Consider the following 16,693-nt stretch of genomic DNA (forward strand, 5'->3'; position numbering starts at 1 on the left):
CATTTGCTGGATGCGGCTACCAATGAATGGGGAATAAACCCAATCACATTGATAAGAACAGGTGGGACTGGGACTTGCCAATGGAATACTAGAGCCCCAACCTAAAGGAGGAAAATTATTTTTTCTGTGAATGCCGTAATCATCTTTTGAATGAGTAGAGTTAGAAATAAAACACTTTTTAATTTTTTTTTAATAAAAGTAGCATTTGGCTGGACATTAATTTTATGCAGCTGCTGTGCGCTTTTAGTTGTGAGCTGTGTTCACTAATTTGTATAGCGGCCCTTACCCGAGGAAGCCTGCTCGTTCACGTCTAGCACTGAGAGTCAAGTGCAGAAGGGGTACTTGGCCCAGTTGCTCGCGCTCCATAATGGTTGGGTCCTGGGAAATCAGGAGTTAAAGGTCTTGACCCCCATGCTTAGGCCAGTTACTCCTGTGTGCCCCATGGCCCTCTAAAAGGGGTTCTGACACTCACTATCTGCTGTGAGTGGGAGCACCTTGCACAAAGGTTGTGCCTGCACCACAGCCAGAAAATTACATTCGAAATGGAACTATTCCTGGTTCCAGAGCCTCAGACTGTGGAGTCACGTCCTGATCCGGAAAAGGAGTATAAAATGGTGATCTAAACAACCCCACTTTGTTCCAGGTTCTTTTTGACCAAGGAAGGTAGTGGTATGCATTGTCATATGGCTGGTGCCTGCCTCACAACCAGTATCTCAGAGTTGAAAGTACAACACCTGAAGTCACCATAACTTGCAGGAGAAGCTGTGGAGGTTGTCTTTTTGCTCAGAGAGGGAAGGAGAGTGCCCAGTTCCGCAGGAGGAGAAATTGTACAAGAGGAGAAACCTAGCCATGTTACTAGTGCACAGATCAGCAGGAAGGCACAAACTTAAGCATGGAGTAAGTTTGGTGCTGACCCGGGCTGAGAGAGATCCCTATGGTTCATTTGGCTAACTACTTGAAGGGACATTAACACTCCTAATCAGTGCGCAGACCAGCATTTTCACAGTGACCTTAAAAGCCCACTTGCCACTGCAGTTGCTCTGTGTATGACCACCTCACTGCCACTAGAATCAAGGGACTTCCCAAACCACCAGCAGGCCTCAACTGTTAACGGTAGGATGTCATCTGATTCAGTATTCCATGCCGCAACTTTGATATGACCCTAGAAGCAAGGCTGCCTCCATAGCCTGGGTCCTGCAGCTGGAAAACCCTGCAGTATGACTGCAAAGATAATGGGATGGCTGGTACAATGCTGAGCGCAGCTTCACCCAGTCAGGTAACATGAGGCCATGTTTGAAAGACTAAGACTACCTGGCCTTAGAACTGAGTAGGTAAACACGACCAGTGCACCACCAGAACTTTTAAGCAGAAACTACAAGTCTAATGGCACCTAGTGGTCCCGGGCATTGGCCCATTAACTGAACAGCATTAATAGTGAACTCACACTTGAGCAAATTATTGCCTGATATCCCATATATGTAAATGTCTTGCACACACGGCTGGTGGCTACAGCTACAGAGGCCTAGTGTCACAGTGGGGCAAGGATCAGTACCCCTGATCACACCCCAGGTGTGCGGGCTATATACAAATTGGTTATAACCCATTCAGATTTGTAACATCCTGTACCTGTGCCCCACTATTCTTTATAGTATTATTAATACGCTTTACTTTTTAAAAGAAAAGCACTGATAGTATCTTATGGGGTATTTTGGCCGTCTGCCAGGTTCAGAGTTCTTGAACCCCACTGCCTCCTTAAGAAGCCTGTGACTGCCTCATCTAACTACCCTGAGAGTTAAATGTTGAAAGGATCTACATGACCCAGTTTTTAGAGCTATATTATTAATAATAATAATACTCTGATATGTATAGAGCGACTTATCACCCATGAGGGTATCCAGGCACGGGGAGATGAAGTGATTTTGCCCAGAATCGCAGGATGTTGAGTCGACGCTGAGACTTGAACCGGAGTCAACAGCACCGAAGTCGGCAGCTCCAGACGATATGCCACATCCTCTCCCTTAGAGCCATAGAAGGGCTGTCCCTAGGACACCACGGTCAAACAACCTCAACCATCACTGTGTAGCGATTTCCTGCCCAAGTACCACCAAACAGGCTATTCACTGTAACATTCCTAAATCAGCTCCCAGGCTTAGAGCTCGAAAAGGCCCCTGGAACTACAGCTCCCAGCAGGCAGTGGGGCGTGGCAAACTGCGGCACAGGGCGGGCCAAATATAAGCACCTCCCTCGCAAGGGGAAGGTGCTTGACAATCACTTTGATGGCGTGGAATGGCGAATGGTGTTCCCCGCTGGATTTCAGCAAGAAGAATTGCAGCGTTTTGATCCTGTTTCCAGTGACCAGCATTTAGCCAGCTTCCCAAAACTCCCCGGAGTCTGCCTACGAGGTTTCAGGTATTCTGAAGGAGCGTGGGTTCGCCTCCTTAGTTTGCCCGTTTTTGTGTCTTCCGACAATCAGAGCCGCAGAACCTCAAAAAGCACTGGAGCGCTTTATGGTTACTGCGACTCTTTACCAGTGCACAGATTGAAATCGTTATTCCTGGCAGATGTAAAAGAAACACCGGTGCGCTTTCTTTTTGCATCTTAGACAGTGGCTTTCAGTTCTGTTACATTCGTGTGTCAGCCCACACCATTTGCGTTTCTATTTTTCCGCATTTCTGAAAGATAATTCTATGGAGCATTCAGCTAAGGCTTTCTATTGATTTATACTTTCCGGTCACGATGAACAGAGGATTGGTCTGTAGCTGATCCTTGACCAGCCTAAAGATAATTAACTTGGTACCTTGACAACCTTTATTTTCTTAACAAGAGACAAACATCCTTTATTATCATCAACATGGAGATTGTGTATTAAAGGACACTGAGTAAGGGGTATTTTTGATCAACTGGAGTAACTGAATTCAACAGATCCTTTTGTTCTCCTTACTTCTTATGATTTGAGACTTTTATATTTCCAAGAGTATTCTTTTTTGGATTCCTATCAGTAGAATGTCTTTCACCTGTTGTTCATAGATTGACATGTATCATTTGTGTACCTTTGCTGCAGAGCTGCTGGTGAGTGGGTATAGAGAGATGGTTATCTAGATACCCCTGTTTGAGAGTGAGCTCCTCATGTGTGTTATATTGTCTTCCTGATCTGCAGGGTCTCATTCCTACTGGTGCTGTGCAGTCTCCTAGACCAGACCCTGAAAAGACCCAAACACTTGCAGCTAGTTTATTATTTTATCCACTTCCCTTTTCCCCTGGGCACAATCTCACGCAGCAGGGTTTTCTTCCTCTGTTGGGGGTTGCGTTAACGGGAATTGGGGGGGATTTGCATCGATCATCGTCTTTGCTGGCTACAAGGGAAAGGTTAGAGGCGTTTAATATATTCTTGTGCTACTGACAGCCTGACACACGGTTGGGGTTCAGTAGTCCTCGTCTTCCTCAAACTTGGTCATAAATTGCATTAAAACAAATGACATCTAGGGAATAATGTGTTTCTCAAGGACCAAAACTGGTGACAGTCACAGAGCGCGCAATCCAACCAGAGGTGCTTGGGCCATGGCACCACAAGCACAAACAGTGCAGATCTGTGTCACATAACTAGGAGTGTCAGTGACACAAGTAGCATAGTTTGAACCCAACTGTGTGAATCATAGGTAGGGGGTGGAGGCAAGCGCTGAAGCCTGCTAAACACCTAAACCAGGAACTGGGGAAATCTAAGAGGGAGACCGTAACAAAGATGGCAATCAAATACAGAGGTGAAAAAGAAAAAAAGGCACATAAAAGGCTGCCTCCCATGCACATTATTAACTTCCTGTAGTCAAGTGCATAGGAAGGGAATATCATTTGGACACTGGTCATCATGGGTGATTAACACCAAGGAAAGGCCTGGTGGCAAATGCTAATTGTAACATAGGAGGAATGCAATTTATCATCATCTCCTAATTCAAGTGGGATGCTACCGCTGGAGAAAATGCAATTAACGCTTATCATAGCATTTACACAAGGGTATAAAAAGTCCTACAGGATTCTTTTGCTCTTGGTTTTGTAGATGCTAGCCAAGGGTAGTAAGCACTATACAAATACAATTACAATACAATACACACACAATCAAGCATCACAGGAGTTGCCCTTCAATCAGAAACCTAATTAACACACAAACCCTTTCACAAAGGTATACCTTTGGATCGTGAATCCCCAGGACTGGCAATAGCAGAATGGTGACCACAAGGTAACCGCTGGCCTTCAGTATGTGACATAGAAGAATGGTGACCACAAGGTAACCGCTGGCCTTCAGTATGTGAAACGGTCCATGCAAACGCCGTTGAGGAATCCTTTTCAATCTCAAACACACTTGCGTGCTCCTTTCTGTCACCATAATCTTCTGGACCGGGCTCTTTTTCTTTTGAATAACTAAAAGAGCTAGCCTCCTCATATGGGTGGTTTACGTTCTTAGGCAGAAGTGTATTAGTATGCCTATGGTCTCTCTCAGTTTGTGATACTGTGAAATTGTCTTTTTCATTGTTGCAGCTATCTAGTTCTTTTTCACTCCACAATGACGTGTCACTGCTAACTTTCAGCTGGAAAGTTTTTCTAGAGCTACAGGTTTCTGCAATCTCACCACAAAGTTCCAGAGCTTTCTCACTTCTTTGTTCTAGCTGCCCTGCATTTTTGGTACTGCTACAATCTTCTTCTGCAGTCTGTTCATATGTATTAGAAGAAAATGACCAGCCACTTTTGTCTATTGCCCCTTCTGTGAAAGGCTGGCTTGTGTCACCTCGATCAAGCGACTTTGTAAACTGCAAACATGAATCTTTGGATTCAGTGACAGTCAGAATCTCTTCATCGTCACTGGCAATTGAGTTGTTTGCATCAAAATCATGAGTGTCTTCAATATTTTCTAGTCTGCATGTCCCACCATCTGTCTTTTCCATTTGCGATTTGAATTGTTCCAGATTGAGGGAGGAGTCACCCAAAGCATTGGTGGCCTGTAGGATATCACACTGTATTGCTTCATCAACATCTACACCAACAACTGTGCTTGCTTTATGTACAAAATCCTTTCCATCACTTTCAACATGGGCTGATTCTTTTGCTGCTGTGTTTGAAATAGTTTTGGAAGTGGGAACTTCAACCAGTGCCACTCCTGTGTCTGAAAAAGTTTGAGATTTATTTTTAACATGCCCATTCAATTCCTCTGATGCAAGGGAGCATTTGTCAATATCTTCAGAAACTTCTCTAAACCTGCATTTGGCATCTGATGTAGAAACAGACTCATCTAAATCAACAGAATCCGAAAGACCAAAAACATTTTGACTGACTACATTGTTAAGTTTAGATTTGCAACCATTACTGATCTCACCTTTCTCATTAATAGACTCATTTGTGATTTTATTGTTAATCGACTGGACACAGGCAATATCTTTTTTGACAGTGGGATCATCCATATTGTTCTTGACCTCTTGAAAGCTAGATTCAGCACTCACTTTCCTGTCACTGTCACACCGAACTGGGGAAGTTGCTTTTGATTCTGTCGAGTAGGCTTTAACAACTACACAAATCCCCATTTCAGCAGGTGCCTCAATATTTTTTGATGTTTGTGAATCAGTTCTTTCAACTTTTGATGAAATCGGAGATCCTTTCGCTACATTAATATTTGAAATGGTGTCTTGGCTGACAAATGGGGGATACGATGCAGAGGACTGGTTTCCACAGGGCTCATTATAGTCATGGTCTTTCGTGTCCCCAGGACCAAGAGCAGGGCACGACAATGCATGTGAATCTCCAGAATTTACTTGAATTTTTGAATGCTGCATTAGATCTGTTGATCCACATCTAGCCTGGTTCTGCTCCTCCAACACGTCATTTGCACAGCGACCAAGACATTTGGATCCCCTTAGCTTCTCTGAAGGATATGATGCATCTAAACAATCCCCTCCAATCTCTCCTCTTTCTTCATAAAGAAGCTCTTGATTTTTGCAATCGGAAACTTGGGAGTCAGTCTGCTCGTCTATCACCAAAGAAGACAGATCGGTGTCTTCTGAACAATCGCTAAGGCTACGGGGGCTTCCAAATGAAGAACCTGATGATTTGGTATGTCCTAAATTATAACAATGGTCTATGTATACGTTGTTATCAAGGGAGTTTTGAACTGCAGCTGCATCTGAATCTGAATTGTTAGCATCCATAATACTTTCTGAACACAGCATCTGGTTTGAAAATCCACAACTGGTCTTATCTAGTTCCTCAGATGAATTGCTTCTACTACTATTAACTGCAGTTTGAACAGGTAAGTCTGCAGTAATCTCTTGAATACTGCATATTGCACTCTGCCGCTTATCACCATCTAAAGAAATAGGTTTGTTTTCATTCACGTTTCCTTCCTTATACTGTCTCGCTGCTACATCGTTATCCACCAGAGTTACTGTTGCTCCTTTATAATTATCAATACCAACCATATCCATTTCTTTATAATCACTGTCTTCCTTTTCAGAGTCAGTGGAAATGGAATTAATTTTTTCCTCAGGCCCCACAGAGGCGCCATCTTCGTTTTCAGAAACGGATAAAATACTGCCCTGGCTGCCGGATGATGGGTTTGATGCAGCAGTGAGGCCTCCTACTTCACAATCTCGATCCATACTCAACTGGCTTATCACCGATGCACTTATAATCTCATTTTCAAAGTTACTTTTTGAACAGGGTTCTCTGTTTGCAAACTGAATAGCTGAAGTTCCTATTCCCTCACTACATGTTTCTTGTTTTTTACCATTCATCTCTCTAGACTCCATCTCCTCTTCAAGCATCAGCGACTTGTTTGTCTTTTCAACAATCACAAGTCGGTTACCAGACGAACAACTAGACCACTCCTCATCCTCTGAAGTACTCACTTGATTGTCATTGAAGGTATCTTCATCGCTGTCTATCTCAATCCTGACGCTTTCAACACAGGGGGATGATGCTGCATTTGAATATTCGCTATCATAGGTAGCTTCTGAACAGGAGATCCCAATTGTTGCAACTGTTCTTTCCTGATCAATTCCCACATCTTCCAAAGAATCAGCTACCTCGTTTTCCAAAAAAGAGGACTCACTCGAGCTATCAGTAGGATCTAATATTTCAGTTTGACTGCAAGATAATAAACTGGACCAGTCACTTTCAGAGGAGACGACTTGATCACTAGATGTCGTATTTACTTCTGAATGAGAGAAAACTAGACATGGTTGCTCCTGTATTTCTTTGGATAAATGTGAGTTTTGGATATCCGAGTGTGCTATACTGATATTTTTTACTTCAGATGAGGCAGAGGACACAGCAAGATGTTCAATTGTTTTTTCCAATATATTTTGCGTGTTGGCTAAGAAACTCGGAGACTTAGCATTACCCAGGTTAAGGACTGGGTTTTCACTTACAATATTTTCCTCATCCAGGTGTTCTTTTCCATCATCAACAAAAGGTGATGATTTCTCATCTGACAATTTATTTCCTGGGGAGTGGACCTTTTGTGTTAAAGAAACACTGGCATTATCAGGTTTATCTACAGTAAGTGTTTCATCCTTGTCATTTTCCTTACATGCAATGGTGAGTTCTTGTATGAAGACAGAAGAAACATTCACTTTGTTTTCCCTGTCTAAAGCTATCTTTCTATTCAAGGTGTTTTCTTCAAAAGCAGTCTGTTGCGGATTGCTTGCAGCCTTAGTTATTGAAGCTTCAGACCCAACTTGAACTTCCAAGCATTCCAATATCCTTAAATTTGTATGACAACTTCGGCCCAGGTCTTCATCAGAATTTTTATCTTTTCCAGCTCCTTTTTGCGAGTTGGCTACTGCTACTTTCTGATCAAGGAAAGAGCCATCAAGTTGTTTGATAGGTTCTTGGGCCGTGCACTGTTCACCTACCGAGAAACTTGAAGATTCCTCAAAACTGAAAGTAACATCGTGAGAGCCAGTTTGACTTGCATCACTTGTCATCAGGTCATCTGTATCCAAGCAAACTGGCCAAGATGATTTCACAGAGTCAGGTTGTGCTCTATTTGCTAAACAGTGACGTGTTTTTGATGTGCTAATGCTATCCTGGTCCAATTCATAATTAGCAGATGGTGAATGAGCAGAACTATGGCGCTCTGAAGTACAGACTGTTTGATTAGGGTGCAAGACAACTTCTTTAGACTGCCCTTCTATTTGATCATTGTCTGCACAGCCTGGCAGGGTTGTATTCAGAAGCAATTCTTTCATATGAATATCAGAACTATGGATATCTTTTTCAGAACAAACGTTTATCTGATCTGTTTCCATAGGAGAAAAAGCATTGGAAACATTTGTACTCAATGAATTATCTTCCAGGAGTCTGACTTCAGGCATGGAGGAAGGCAAGTCCTTGTCTTTGATGTCCCCTTGGATCCTGCACTGGCTGACACTGGAGCCTTGAAGAGACTCATCACAGCTGAAAGAATTTTTCCCACAATCATTATCTTCCACTTCACGATCAATGTGAACATTTGAAACTGATTTAGAACCAGTGTCCATTTGCTTTTCTGGACACTTACCCACTTCTTCTAACCTTACACTGATCAAACAGGATTTATCTTCAGAAATTCTTTGGTCATTGCAGGCTCTGTATTTATTACTAATTATTTCTTTTTCGTATCCAAGTGAAGCAGCATCTGGGAGTGTAGGAACATCGTAATTTCTGTTATCCACAGATGAATTGTTGTTCAAGCCAGGTGTGCAGAAGTCTCTCTCTTCTTTAGACACACTTGATGCATTTACAGCACTTTCTTCCACAGAGACACTTTTCCAATTATCGATTTCAGAATGACCTTTGGGCCATTCTTTGTCACTGAGTGAACCAACAGTCACATACTTTTCCATTTTGCCACTACTGTTCAAAGGCTTCAGAAAAAAACTTTTGACAAGTAAAGCTACTAAGCCTGACTCTTGCGCAGCATTTCTACGAACATCCATTTGACTATCACCAGCTGAAATGCTGTAAGCGGAGTGCCAATATTTTAAGAATTCTCTAACTAAGTTTCCAACAAGCTTAGCACGATAGTCATTTTGGTCAGCAATAAGTAGAGACTGCGAGGAAGATTGTGAAAGGCATGTTTTTTTGGGAGGACTGGACTCCTCTTCAGGATTAAAAACCTCCACGAATGCCCTTTTTTTGTTCCTATTTTCAGAACAGTCTTCCTTAACATCTGCTTCATTGAAGGTCAGAGACATATCGGACATTGAATCCAAAACGTCAATTTTAGAATCTAGAACTGAGGCACTGCAGGGTGAGCATGGCTCTACAAACTCAGTATCACCACCTTCCTGCAGTGTACTTGGTGACATGCCAGGCAGGAAATCTTGGCTCAGTTTGTTGCCTCCGGAAAGCAAGGTTCGGTCATGTGCCTTTAAATGGAAATCCGTTGCTCTGTCAGAGACTTCTAGAGGTGCAGATGGAAAGGCATGTGGTGCCGACTTGCTGATTTCAGATAAGCTTTTCTGAGTGCCTAGTTGATCTCCTCTGCCAGAATGTGACATGTTGGCATAATGCTCAGGTCCAGTCTCACCAAAAGAAGAAATGTTGTCAAACTCATCATTTTCTTTCATTTGACATCTTACCATTTTCTTCCCTCCATTTGAGATCTCTGATTCAATGGTTGTTTCAGAAACTTTGATGGCAGCCACAAAATCAAGATCTTCGATATCCTTGTCAGATGCCAATCTTAATTCTGGGGGGCTCTCCAGGCTGGTCCTTTGTCTGCTATCTTGGTTTTGAGCATTGGATTGGCTAGCTGTGTCAAGGCTGTTTTGATCACCTTGATCTTCTTCATGCTTATCCTGCACCATCAATGGAAGCTCACACTGCCTGGTACTTTCAATGGAAGAGGTAACAGTATTCCCATCATGCATTTCGGACGATAAATGAGGAACAGGTAATGGTGTCTTTGCCGTACATTTTGGAACATGCTCTTCTTTGTTTAAAAAGCATTCAACAAGTTCAGTTTCTGGCTTCTCACAAGGTTCATGATTTTCTTCAAATCGGGCCACATTTCTATTAATGGAGGTTGCAAGTTGTGCTTTGTTGGATTTTGCCTCATTTAATAATTCCTTCTGGCCATCAATGTGAGGTGTTCTTTCAATCTCAGGCTTCAAGTGTCCTGCCTGATCACCTTTCTCAGATGAGTTGAGTTCCAAACTGCTGTGGGATAGTTCGCCTTCATCAACTTGCACACTGCTCTGTGTAGTGCCAACACTGTTGTCTAGATGTTCTGAAGAAGGTTTGATATCCATTTCAGAAACATCCTTACCCACAAGAATTGGCAACGCAATGGATGGAGAGTCTGTCTCATGCAGGGTATTTGAAAAGCACAAATCACACTGAGGACTACTTGGCATAAGCAAAGGTTTCTCACTAAGCATTTTACTTATGTTATCACAAGAATCTTTTTTTTCTGCATCCTTCTGGGAAGCATTCTTAATGGTATGATCCTTCATTGCATCAATCTCCTTGGCCACATTTTCCTTGTCTTTGAGCTCACTGGCCTCAAGCTCCATGACAATTGTTTCTTCAGCCTCAACCTCTTTGGCCTTCTCTTCGTTGGCTTCAACAACCTCCTTAGCCTCATTTTCCTTCACCTCATTCTCACTGGCTTCATTTTCCCGGTCTTTAACCTTCATGCCAGCGTTGCTGACATTTTTTTCTTCCATTTCGTTTTCACCTTCTGTGTTGTCATTAAGTTTGATCTCTCTCTTAATGGAAAATGGCATTCTTATTGTGCCCATTGAAGAGGACAACCTATTACAGCTTGTGGCTGGCAGTGGCATGGGGCCAGAACTGAGGAGATTGTTGGTTTGCAAAATATCTGTCATGGTTGAATTTTTGTCAGGACCTATTGCGGGGATAGCTCTTGAAGATGTGCCACTTGCAAATTCAACTGGTACTTCTTGTAGAGGTGCCTCACTATAATGTGTATCCTCTTTCCTTGTAGTACATGTTTCAAGATGAGTAGCATCTAAATTAGGGCTTAGGCGGGCATTCTTTTCAGCCAGTGGAAACCTTTGTACTGCAACTATTTGTCTGTTATTGTCAGAGAATGCCTCTTCTGGCTTCAGTTCAGTAGAATCTGCTTTGATCTTTTCATTCGAGTCAGGCACAGATGGCATCAATCTGCATGTCTGATTATTAGGTTCTTTTAATTTCTCCTCCACATTCACACTTGTGAAACTTATCAATTCAACACAAGAAGAATCACAAATTGGAGATTTCTCACCTCCAGCTGTCAAGCAGTTTTCTGGAAGAGTCACAGTATCCTGGTCAGTTAACACAGGACAGCAAGTTTGTATCTGAGGTGGGCACAGCACATTTACTGGAAGTACATCAAATTTGCAAACATCCTTAAAGGGCTTAATAGAAAACCCACTTGTAGAAAACTCTGTAAGTTGCGTTTCCTCTGCTGATTTACTTAATGAAATGGGAGGGCAGTAAGCCTGCTCATTTCCAGTACTTAACACTGTGAACTTATCAGTGACTTTTGCTCCCTTCTTCATGGCATCCAAAGAGTTCAACGAGAGAGGACTCTGCATTACAGTGTCTCTATCCCCAATGACTGAATCTCCGAAAGCACTTGTGTGCGTAATCTTCAGCTCAGAATCTGTGTCTAGTAAGTCTATTTCCATTTCATTTGCTGTAGGTCTAGGATGCATACTTATCAGTAACTGACCATGCTTTACAGACAAATCTCTCATGCCACTTGATATTTCAGGTAACAAAGGAGCACGAGGGCTAGTTTCTTTTGGAATCGTAGACTCAATTTGTTTGGATGCAATTCCTAGCTCTCTCTGGTCACCTGCCTCAAGATTGCAATCTAAATCACTTGGCTTGTTTGCGAGGTGGCTTTTGACATCACTATTAGACCAAGAAAGGTCTTCAGACTGCAAAGTTGTCTTGTTTTTATTGCTTCCAGGATGCTCCCTGAAGACAGAATAGGATTGCATATCAGAACTATTTTCTTGAGCACACAAGTCACTTTTGCTTTCTCTATTGAAAAGGGAAAGTAAACCAGTTTCGTCAACCTCAATTTGAGTCTGAACTACTTTTTTAGAATTTTCACTTGCACAAATACTTTCCTGCATCATTACTTCATTGGACTTTCTGAAACCAATTGTGGAGATCTCGGAAACTGGTCCAGGGCAGCAAGATTCCTCTACATTGAAAGTATCCACTGGAGGTTGATACTGACAAACCGGTGTTTCGTTTTTACAACTGGCATCATAAAACACGCTAATAGAGGGGGCACCTTCAGACCCTAGCGACTCTACAGAATGAAAGCGTATGTGATTCTCACAGTGATCCTGCTCATTCACAGATGGAATATTCTTTTCATCAATTTTTGTTTCTTCTCTCAGTAATTTCTCACTGATGCCATCAGGCTCTACAATCGCCTCCCCTCGGCTGACATGCAAACTGTCTTTAGCATTAGCTGCAATATCTCCTTCATAACCAGCTGGGTAACTCTGATACACAGGCATTTCTTCAATAACAGGACTTAGTTTTTTGGTACAGTCAGCAAACATCTCTGCATGACCTATGTGGCATGCATGGTTGTTGATCACTTTACTTCCCTCGAAATTCTCACTGGGTGCTTCAGAAGTTATATGGACCTGGACACGAACATCGGCAGCAGCATTGAGAGTAGATGGGTGGGGAAGAGGATTAGTCAAACTGGGAAAAACTTGAATTTTACTAATGTCAGAACCTTCATGGTGTATATCCATTTTATCACTGCTATGCCCGGTCCCAGCCAAAATGCCCATGTCTGCTGCACGGTTCGTTTCCACTGTGGACTTTGGCATCCGATCTCCTGGATTGGACTCCTTGAAGCACATCCGGACACCAGCAGAGCTAAGAGGACCATGCTCTACACTTGCATAATCCGTTGTTTGTTTGGCTAAATCAGAACACACATTCTCCTTACAAACACACTCGAATCTGTGGAGACTTGGAGAAGCACTTTCATCTTCCACTTGCAGAGTTTCGGAGTGGGCTACAGAACAATCATGTGTTCTTGAAGGCAACATACCCTGCACAAACCCATTTGCATCAAGATTTATATTGGCATTGTTGACCTGTAGCAACACATCTTCCGAAAGGCAAATCTTATGCATGGGTTTTATTTCTTGCTCCAAGTTTATTACCTTGGAAACAGAACCATATTTGCGCAGTTCACCTTCAACAAATTCAGAAATGGGAGGAACATGTTTTGCATCAATACTCTCAGACTGACAAGCACACTGTGTGGAATATACAGGATCCGCCAATTGATTGTGTTGTCCAACCTTGCAACACTCCTTTGAGTTACTCAGTATTCTTTGCATTCCAGGCAAGGTTTCAAAGTTTGTTTCATGAATGGGTGATTGTTTCTCACAGGCAGACACTGGCAGTATGTTACTGTCGTCATCCGCCTCTTGGGAAAAGCCAGATTGCTGAATAAGCTTTGGGCCTTTGTCTGAAGTATATGCTAGCTTTGCAACTGAAGTCACAATATCATATTCGGGTGAGTTGGAACGAAGTATAGCTGATTCAGAGCTAGAAATTGTCTCAGTAGGATTCGCAGTTTTTGGTGAAGTTGAGATTGCGGGTATTGAACAAATTCCAGCTGATTCATGTCTTGAGCTTGTGCAAACATTCATCAGTGGCAATGCAGATAAAGATGACTTTGATGCCAAAGACGTCCCTGCTGCTGGTTCTCCTGTGGTTGTAATGGTGAAAGTAAGATTTGACGTGTTAGTAGTTTCAGATGCCCACACAGGACCCGAGAGAACCGAAAATCCAATCTTCTTTACAAAAGCCAAGTTGTGGCTTCGCAGATCAGGAACTTGCACAGAGGTGAGGACAGGCCACTGGACCTGAAAGAAAGAAGGTGTAGTCAGTATATGTATTACTATAAAGTACGGTCAGGCAGCACAACAAATTCAGCAAATATAAAAGGAAAAAAATAGTCCAAATATCATTTGCTATGGAATACAAGGTACAAGATTTGAGGTTTGGGTAATTAACCTTCTTTCAAATAGGCCACTTTTGACCAAATATTAATACATTTGTCTTTGTTGAACACAGGCTCTCTTACTAGTCATATCCGTAAAAAATGATAAACCATATCCAAATTTCTAAGGCACTATTTCTAAACAGCCCACATTATACAAGAAAAATGTTACTCACCCTGTAACCTTTTGTTAGCATTGTGTAGCATTATGGATGCATATTCTTTGAATATGATGTTTGCAACTTGTTATTCTTTCAAGAAATGTGGATCACTAGATCTTTTGTAGCTCCCTTCCTTAATCCACACTGCACCAGGTCACAGACTCCAACTCAGATAGTTTTCTGCTCAGCTATTGAGTAGTACAAGAGATGTGTAGTAATATAGATAAAGGTAAGTTTTATAGTTAGATAATGTAATAGAAATGATCAGAACATCTGTGATCATCAGCCGCCACGGGGAGGTAGGTGTGAACAAGCAATTCTACAGCACTACACGCTGCGAACAGATGGTTGCGGGGTAAGTAACATTTTCCGTTCATAGCATGTGTGGTTGTTGTAGTTTGCACAGACCGCAAGACAGTTTCTAGGCAAGCGGTGGCTAGTTACGAAGAAGTTTGAAGTACTGCTCTTAAACAGTTTGGATGACTGACTGCTGACAGCCTGACTGTCCAGAGTAGTGTTTAGTAAATTTGGGAGGTAGTTACTAGGCAGTAGCTTCACCAATATCTGCTAATGGGTGTTACCTACCAAAGTCATTGTTGCCATTTTTGCACGTGGAGTGTGCTCCCGAGGTTCATGCCTGAACTGGAATGGGGTGTCCCATATGGGGTTTAGTAAATGACACAGAGTTGTTTTGTATTACAAAAGGACTTCTGTAGATGCAATACGGGATTGCCCTTTTGGGATCTAGTGTGTGCAAAGCCTTTTCCTCTGTAAAATCTGGCTGCAGGAATAAGATGGGGAGCGCAATGGTCTTTGTTGAAGTGAATCGGTAGGCATTAAGGAATTATTCTAAGCACAACCCTATCCCTATGGACCTGCATGAATGGTTCCTATATAGTTAGGGCTAGCAACTCGAAAAAGGGTCTGAGGGAAGGGATTGCCACAAGGAAGGTTAACTTCCATGAGGTGGGATAGCATTTTCTAGATGTAATGTATGGCTGTCATGTTATTCATCTTTATTAGAACTGTTTGCCCTGGATGAGGTGGAAAGAAAGGATCTGAATTTGAGTTGTTAGTTGGGTCAGCTCTATTATCTTACCATGGGATCATCTCATGGCATTGTCCCCTCTCCAGGTGCAAAAAGCTCAAAATAAGGACTTCTGGGGTCTGAAAATTGTGTGTACACATTCTTAAGGGGACTCAGGAGACTGGGGTGGTGTGCAAGGATGAGGAAGTGGCAGTAGGGGAGAAGAGTACCTTGGAGTAGGTTGTAGACTTGTGCCCTTACATCTAACCATTTTATGTGGTGGAGGTATGGGTGTATTGAAGGATCGCTCTCCCAGGAAAGATAATTTGCGCTACTTCGGGATGTGAAACGTTATGTGTAGAGAGTTGGATGGGGGCAGCTTTGTAAGGATCTTCCAGTGGATGAGCAAAGTTTTTTTATCAGGACCTCCTGCAACTCCTGTGTTACAAGCATTTGTGGTGCCAGATCTCAGTATCTAAAGTGTTTTTGCTACTCAGTTGGAAGACATTTTTTAGGCAACCTTCAGCACTGATTTTGGCTTCAAAGGTGAATGGGTCAGAGCCTCAGTAAATAGGCACATTCGAAGGGTGCCATTACGGGGGCTGGACGAACAGGTGCAGGAGGACTTGGGAGGCCCAGTGACCTTGCATGAGGTCAGAGCTGCCATCGCGGACATGACAAAGGGAAATACACGGTTTCCGGATGGACTCCCGGCAGAGTTTTATGTGACATATGTTGCCCAATTGGCGCCAAGATTAGTGACCCTATGCGTAGAGTCCCTACACCGTGGTGGCCTCCCTGAGTCGACCCAGAGTGCGTTGGTGATACCCCTCACCTGGACTAAAGAGGCCAACCCCTCCCCTGGACTAAAGAGGCCAGCGCCCCCTTAACAGAGTACCAACCACTCTCCCTGCTCAACCTCGATTTCAAAATCCTCAGTAATATATTGGGTGCCACCTTTCACCCCTATTATTTGCCCTGGCAATTGAACCCCTTGCAGAGCTGATCCGGCAGGGTGGAGCAGGGATAGGTCTTAGATTAGACAGGTGAATGCATATGATTTCATTGTATGCTGATGATCTGTTGGTGTACCTGGAAGCGGCGGTACCTGGCACCTCAACTGCGCTTACACTCCTGGAGCGGTTTGAGGCACTGTCAGGCTTACGGGTTAACAAGAAAAAAACCTACTTGTTCCCTCTGTTGGGTCCGATACCGCAGCCAGTATTACTACCAGCCGACATTAACTGGGCTCCCCACTCATTTAAATATCTTGGTATACACGTTTTTCATTCTCTGGAAGACCTACGGGAAGGGAACCTGGATAGGGCACTACGGTCTCTCCAGACTTGTGTGCATTTCTGGGGCACACTGCAACTGCCTATCATGGCAAGAATCTTCCCACTCAAGATGGTCATGTTGCTAAGACTGTTGTACTTTTTTGTCAATTTACTGACCCTGATGCCCCGGGGATGGTTC

At 43.0% G+C, this 16,693-nt stretch overlaps 1 protein-coding gene across 1 annotated transcript in view; it reads right to left on the reverse strand.

Moving 5' to 3' along the window:
* Window positions 1-16,693, reverse strand: part of NUGGC (nuclear GTPase, germinal center associated) — a 1,233,257-nt gene that overhangs the window by 1,041,929 nt on the left and 174,635 nt on the right. Inside the window, exon 6 of the mRNA XM_086966431.1 lies at window positions 4,181-13,892. Within this exon, the coding sequence (XP_086822557.1) occupies window positions 4,181-13,892 (9,712 nt within the window). The remainder of the gene's footprint in view (window positions 1-4,180; window positions 13,893-16,693) is intronic.

Source organism: Lissotriton vulgaris, chromosome 4_1 (genome assembly GCF_964263255.1).
Source record: "Lissotriton vulgaris chromosome 4_1, aLisVul1.2, whole genome shotgun sequence".
In the NCBI taxonomy this organism is placed as follows: domain Eukaryota; kingdom Metazoa; phylum Chordata; class Amphibia; order Caudata; family Salamandridae; genus Lissotriton; species Lissotriton vulgaris.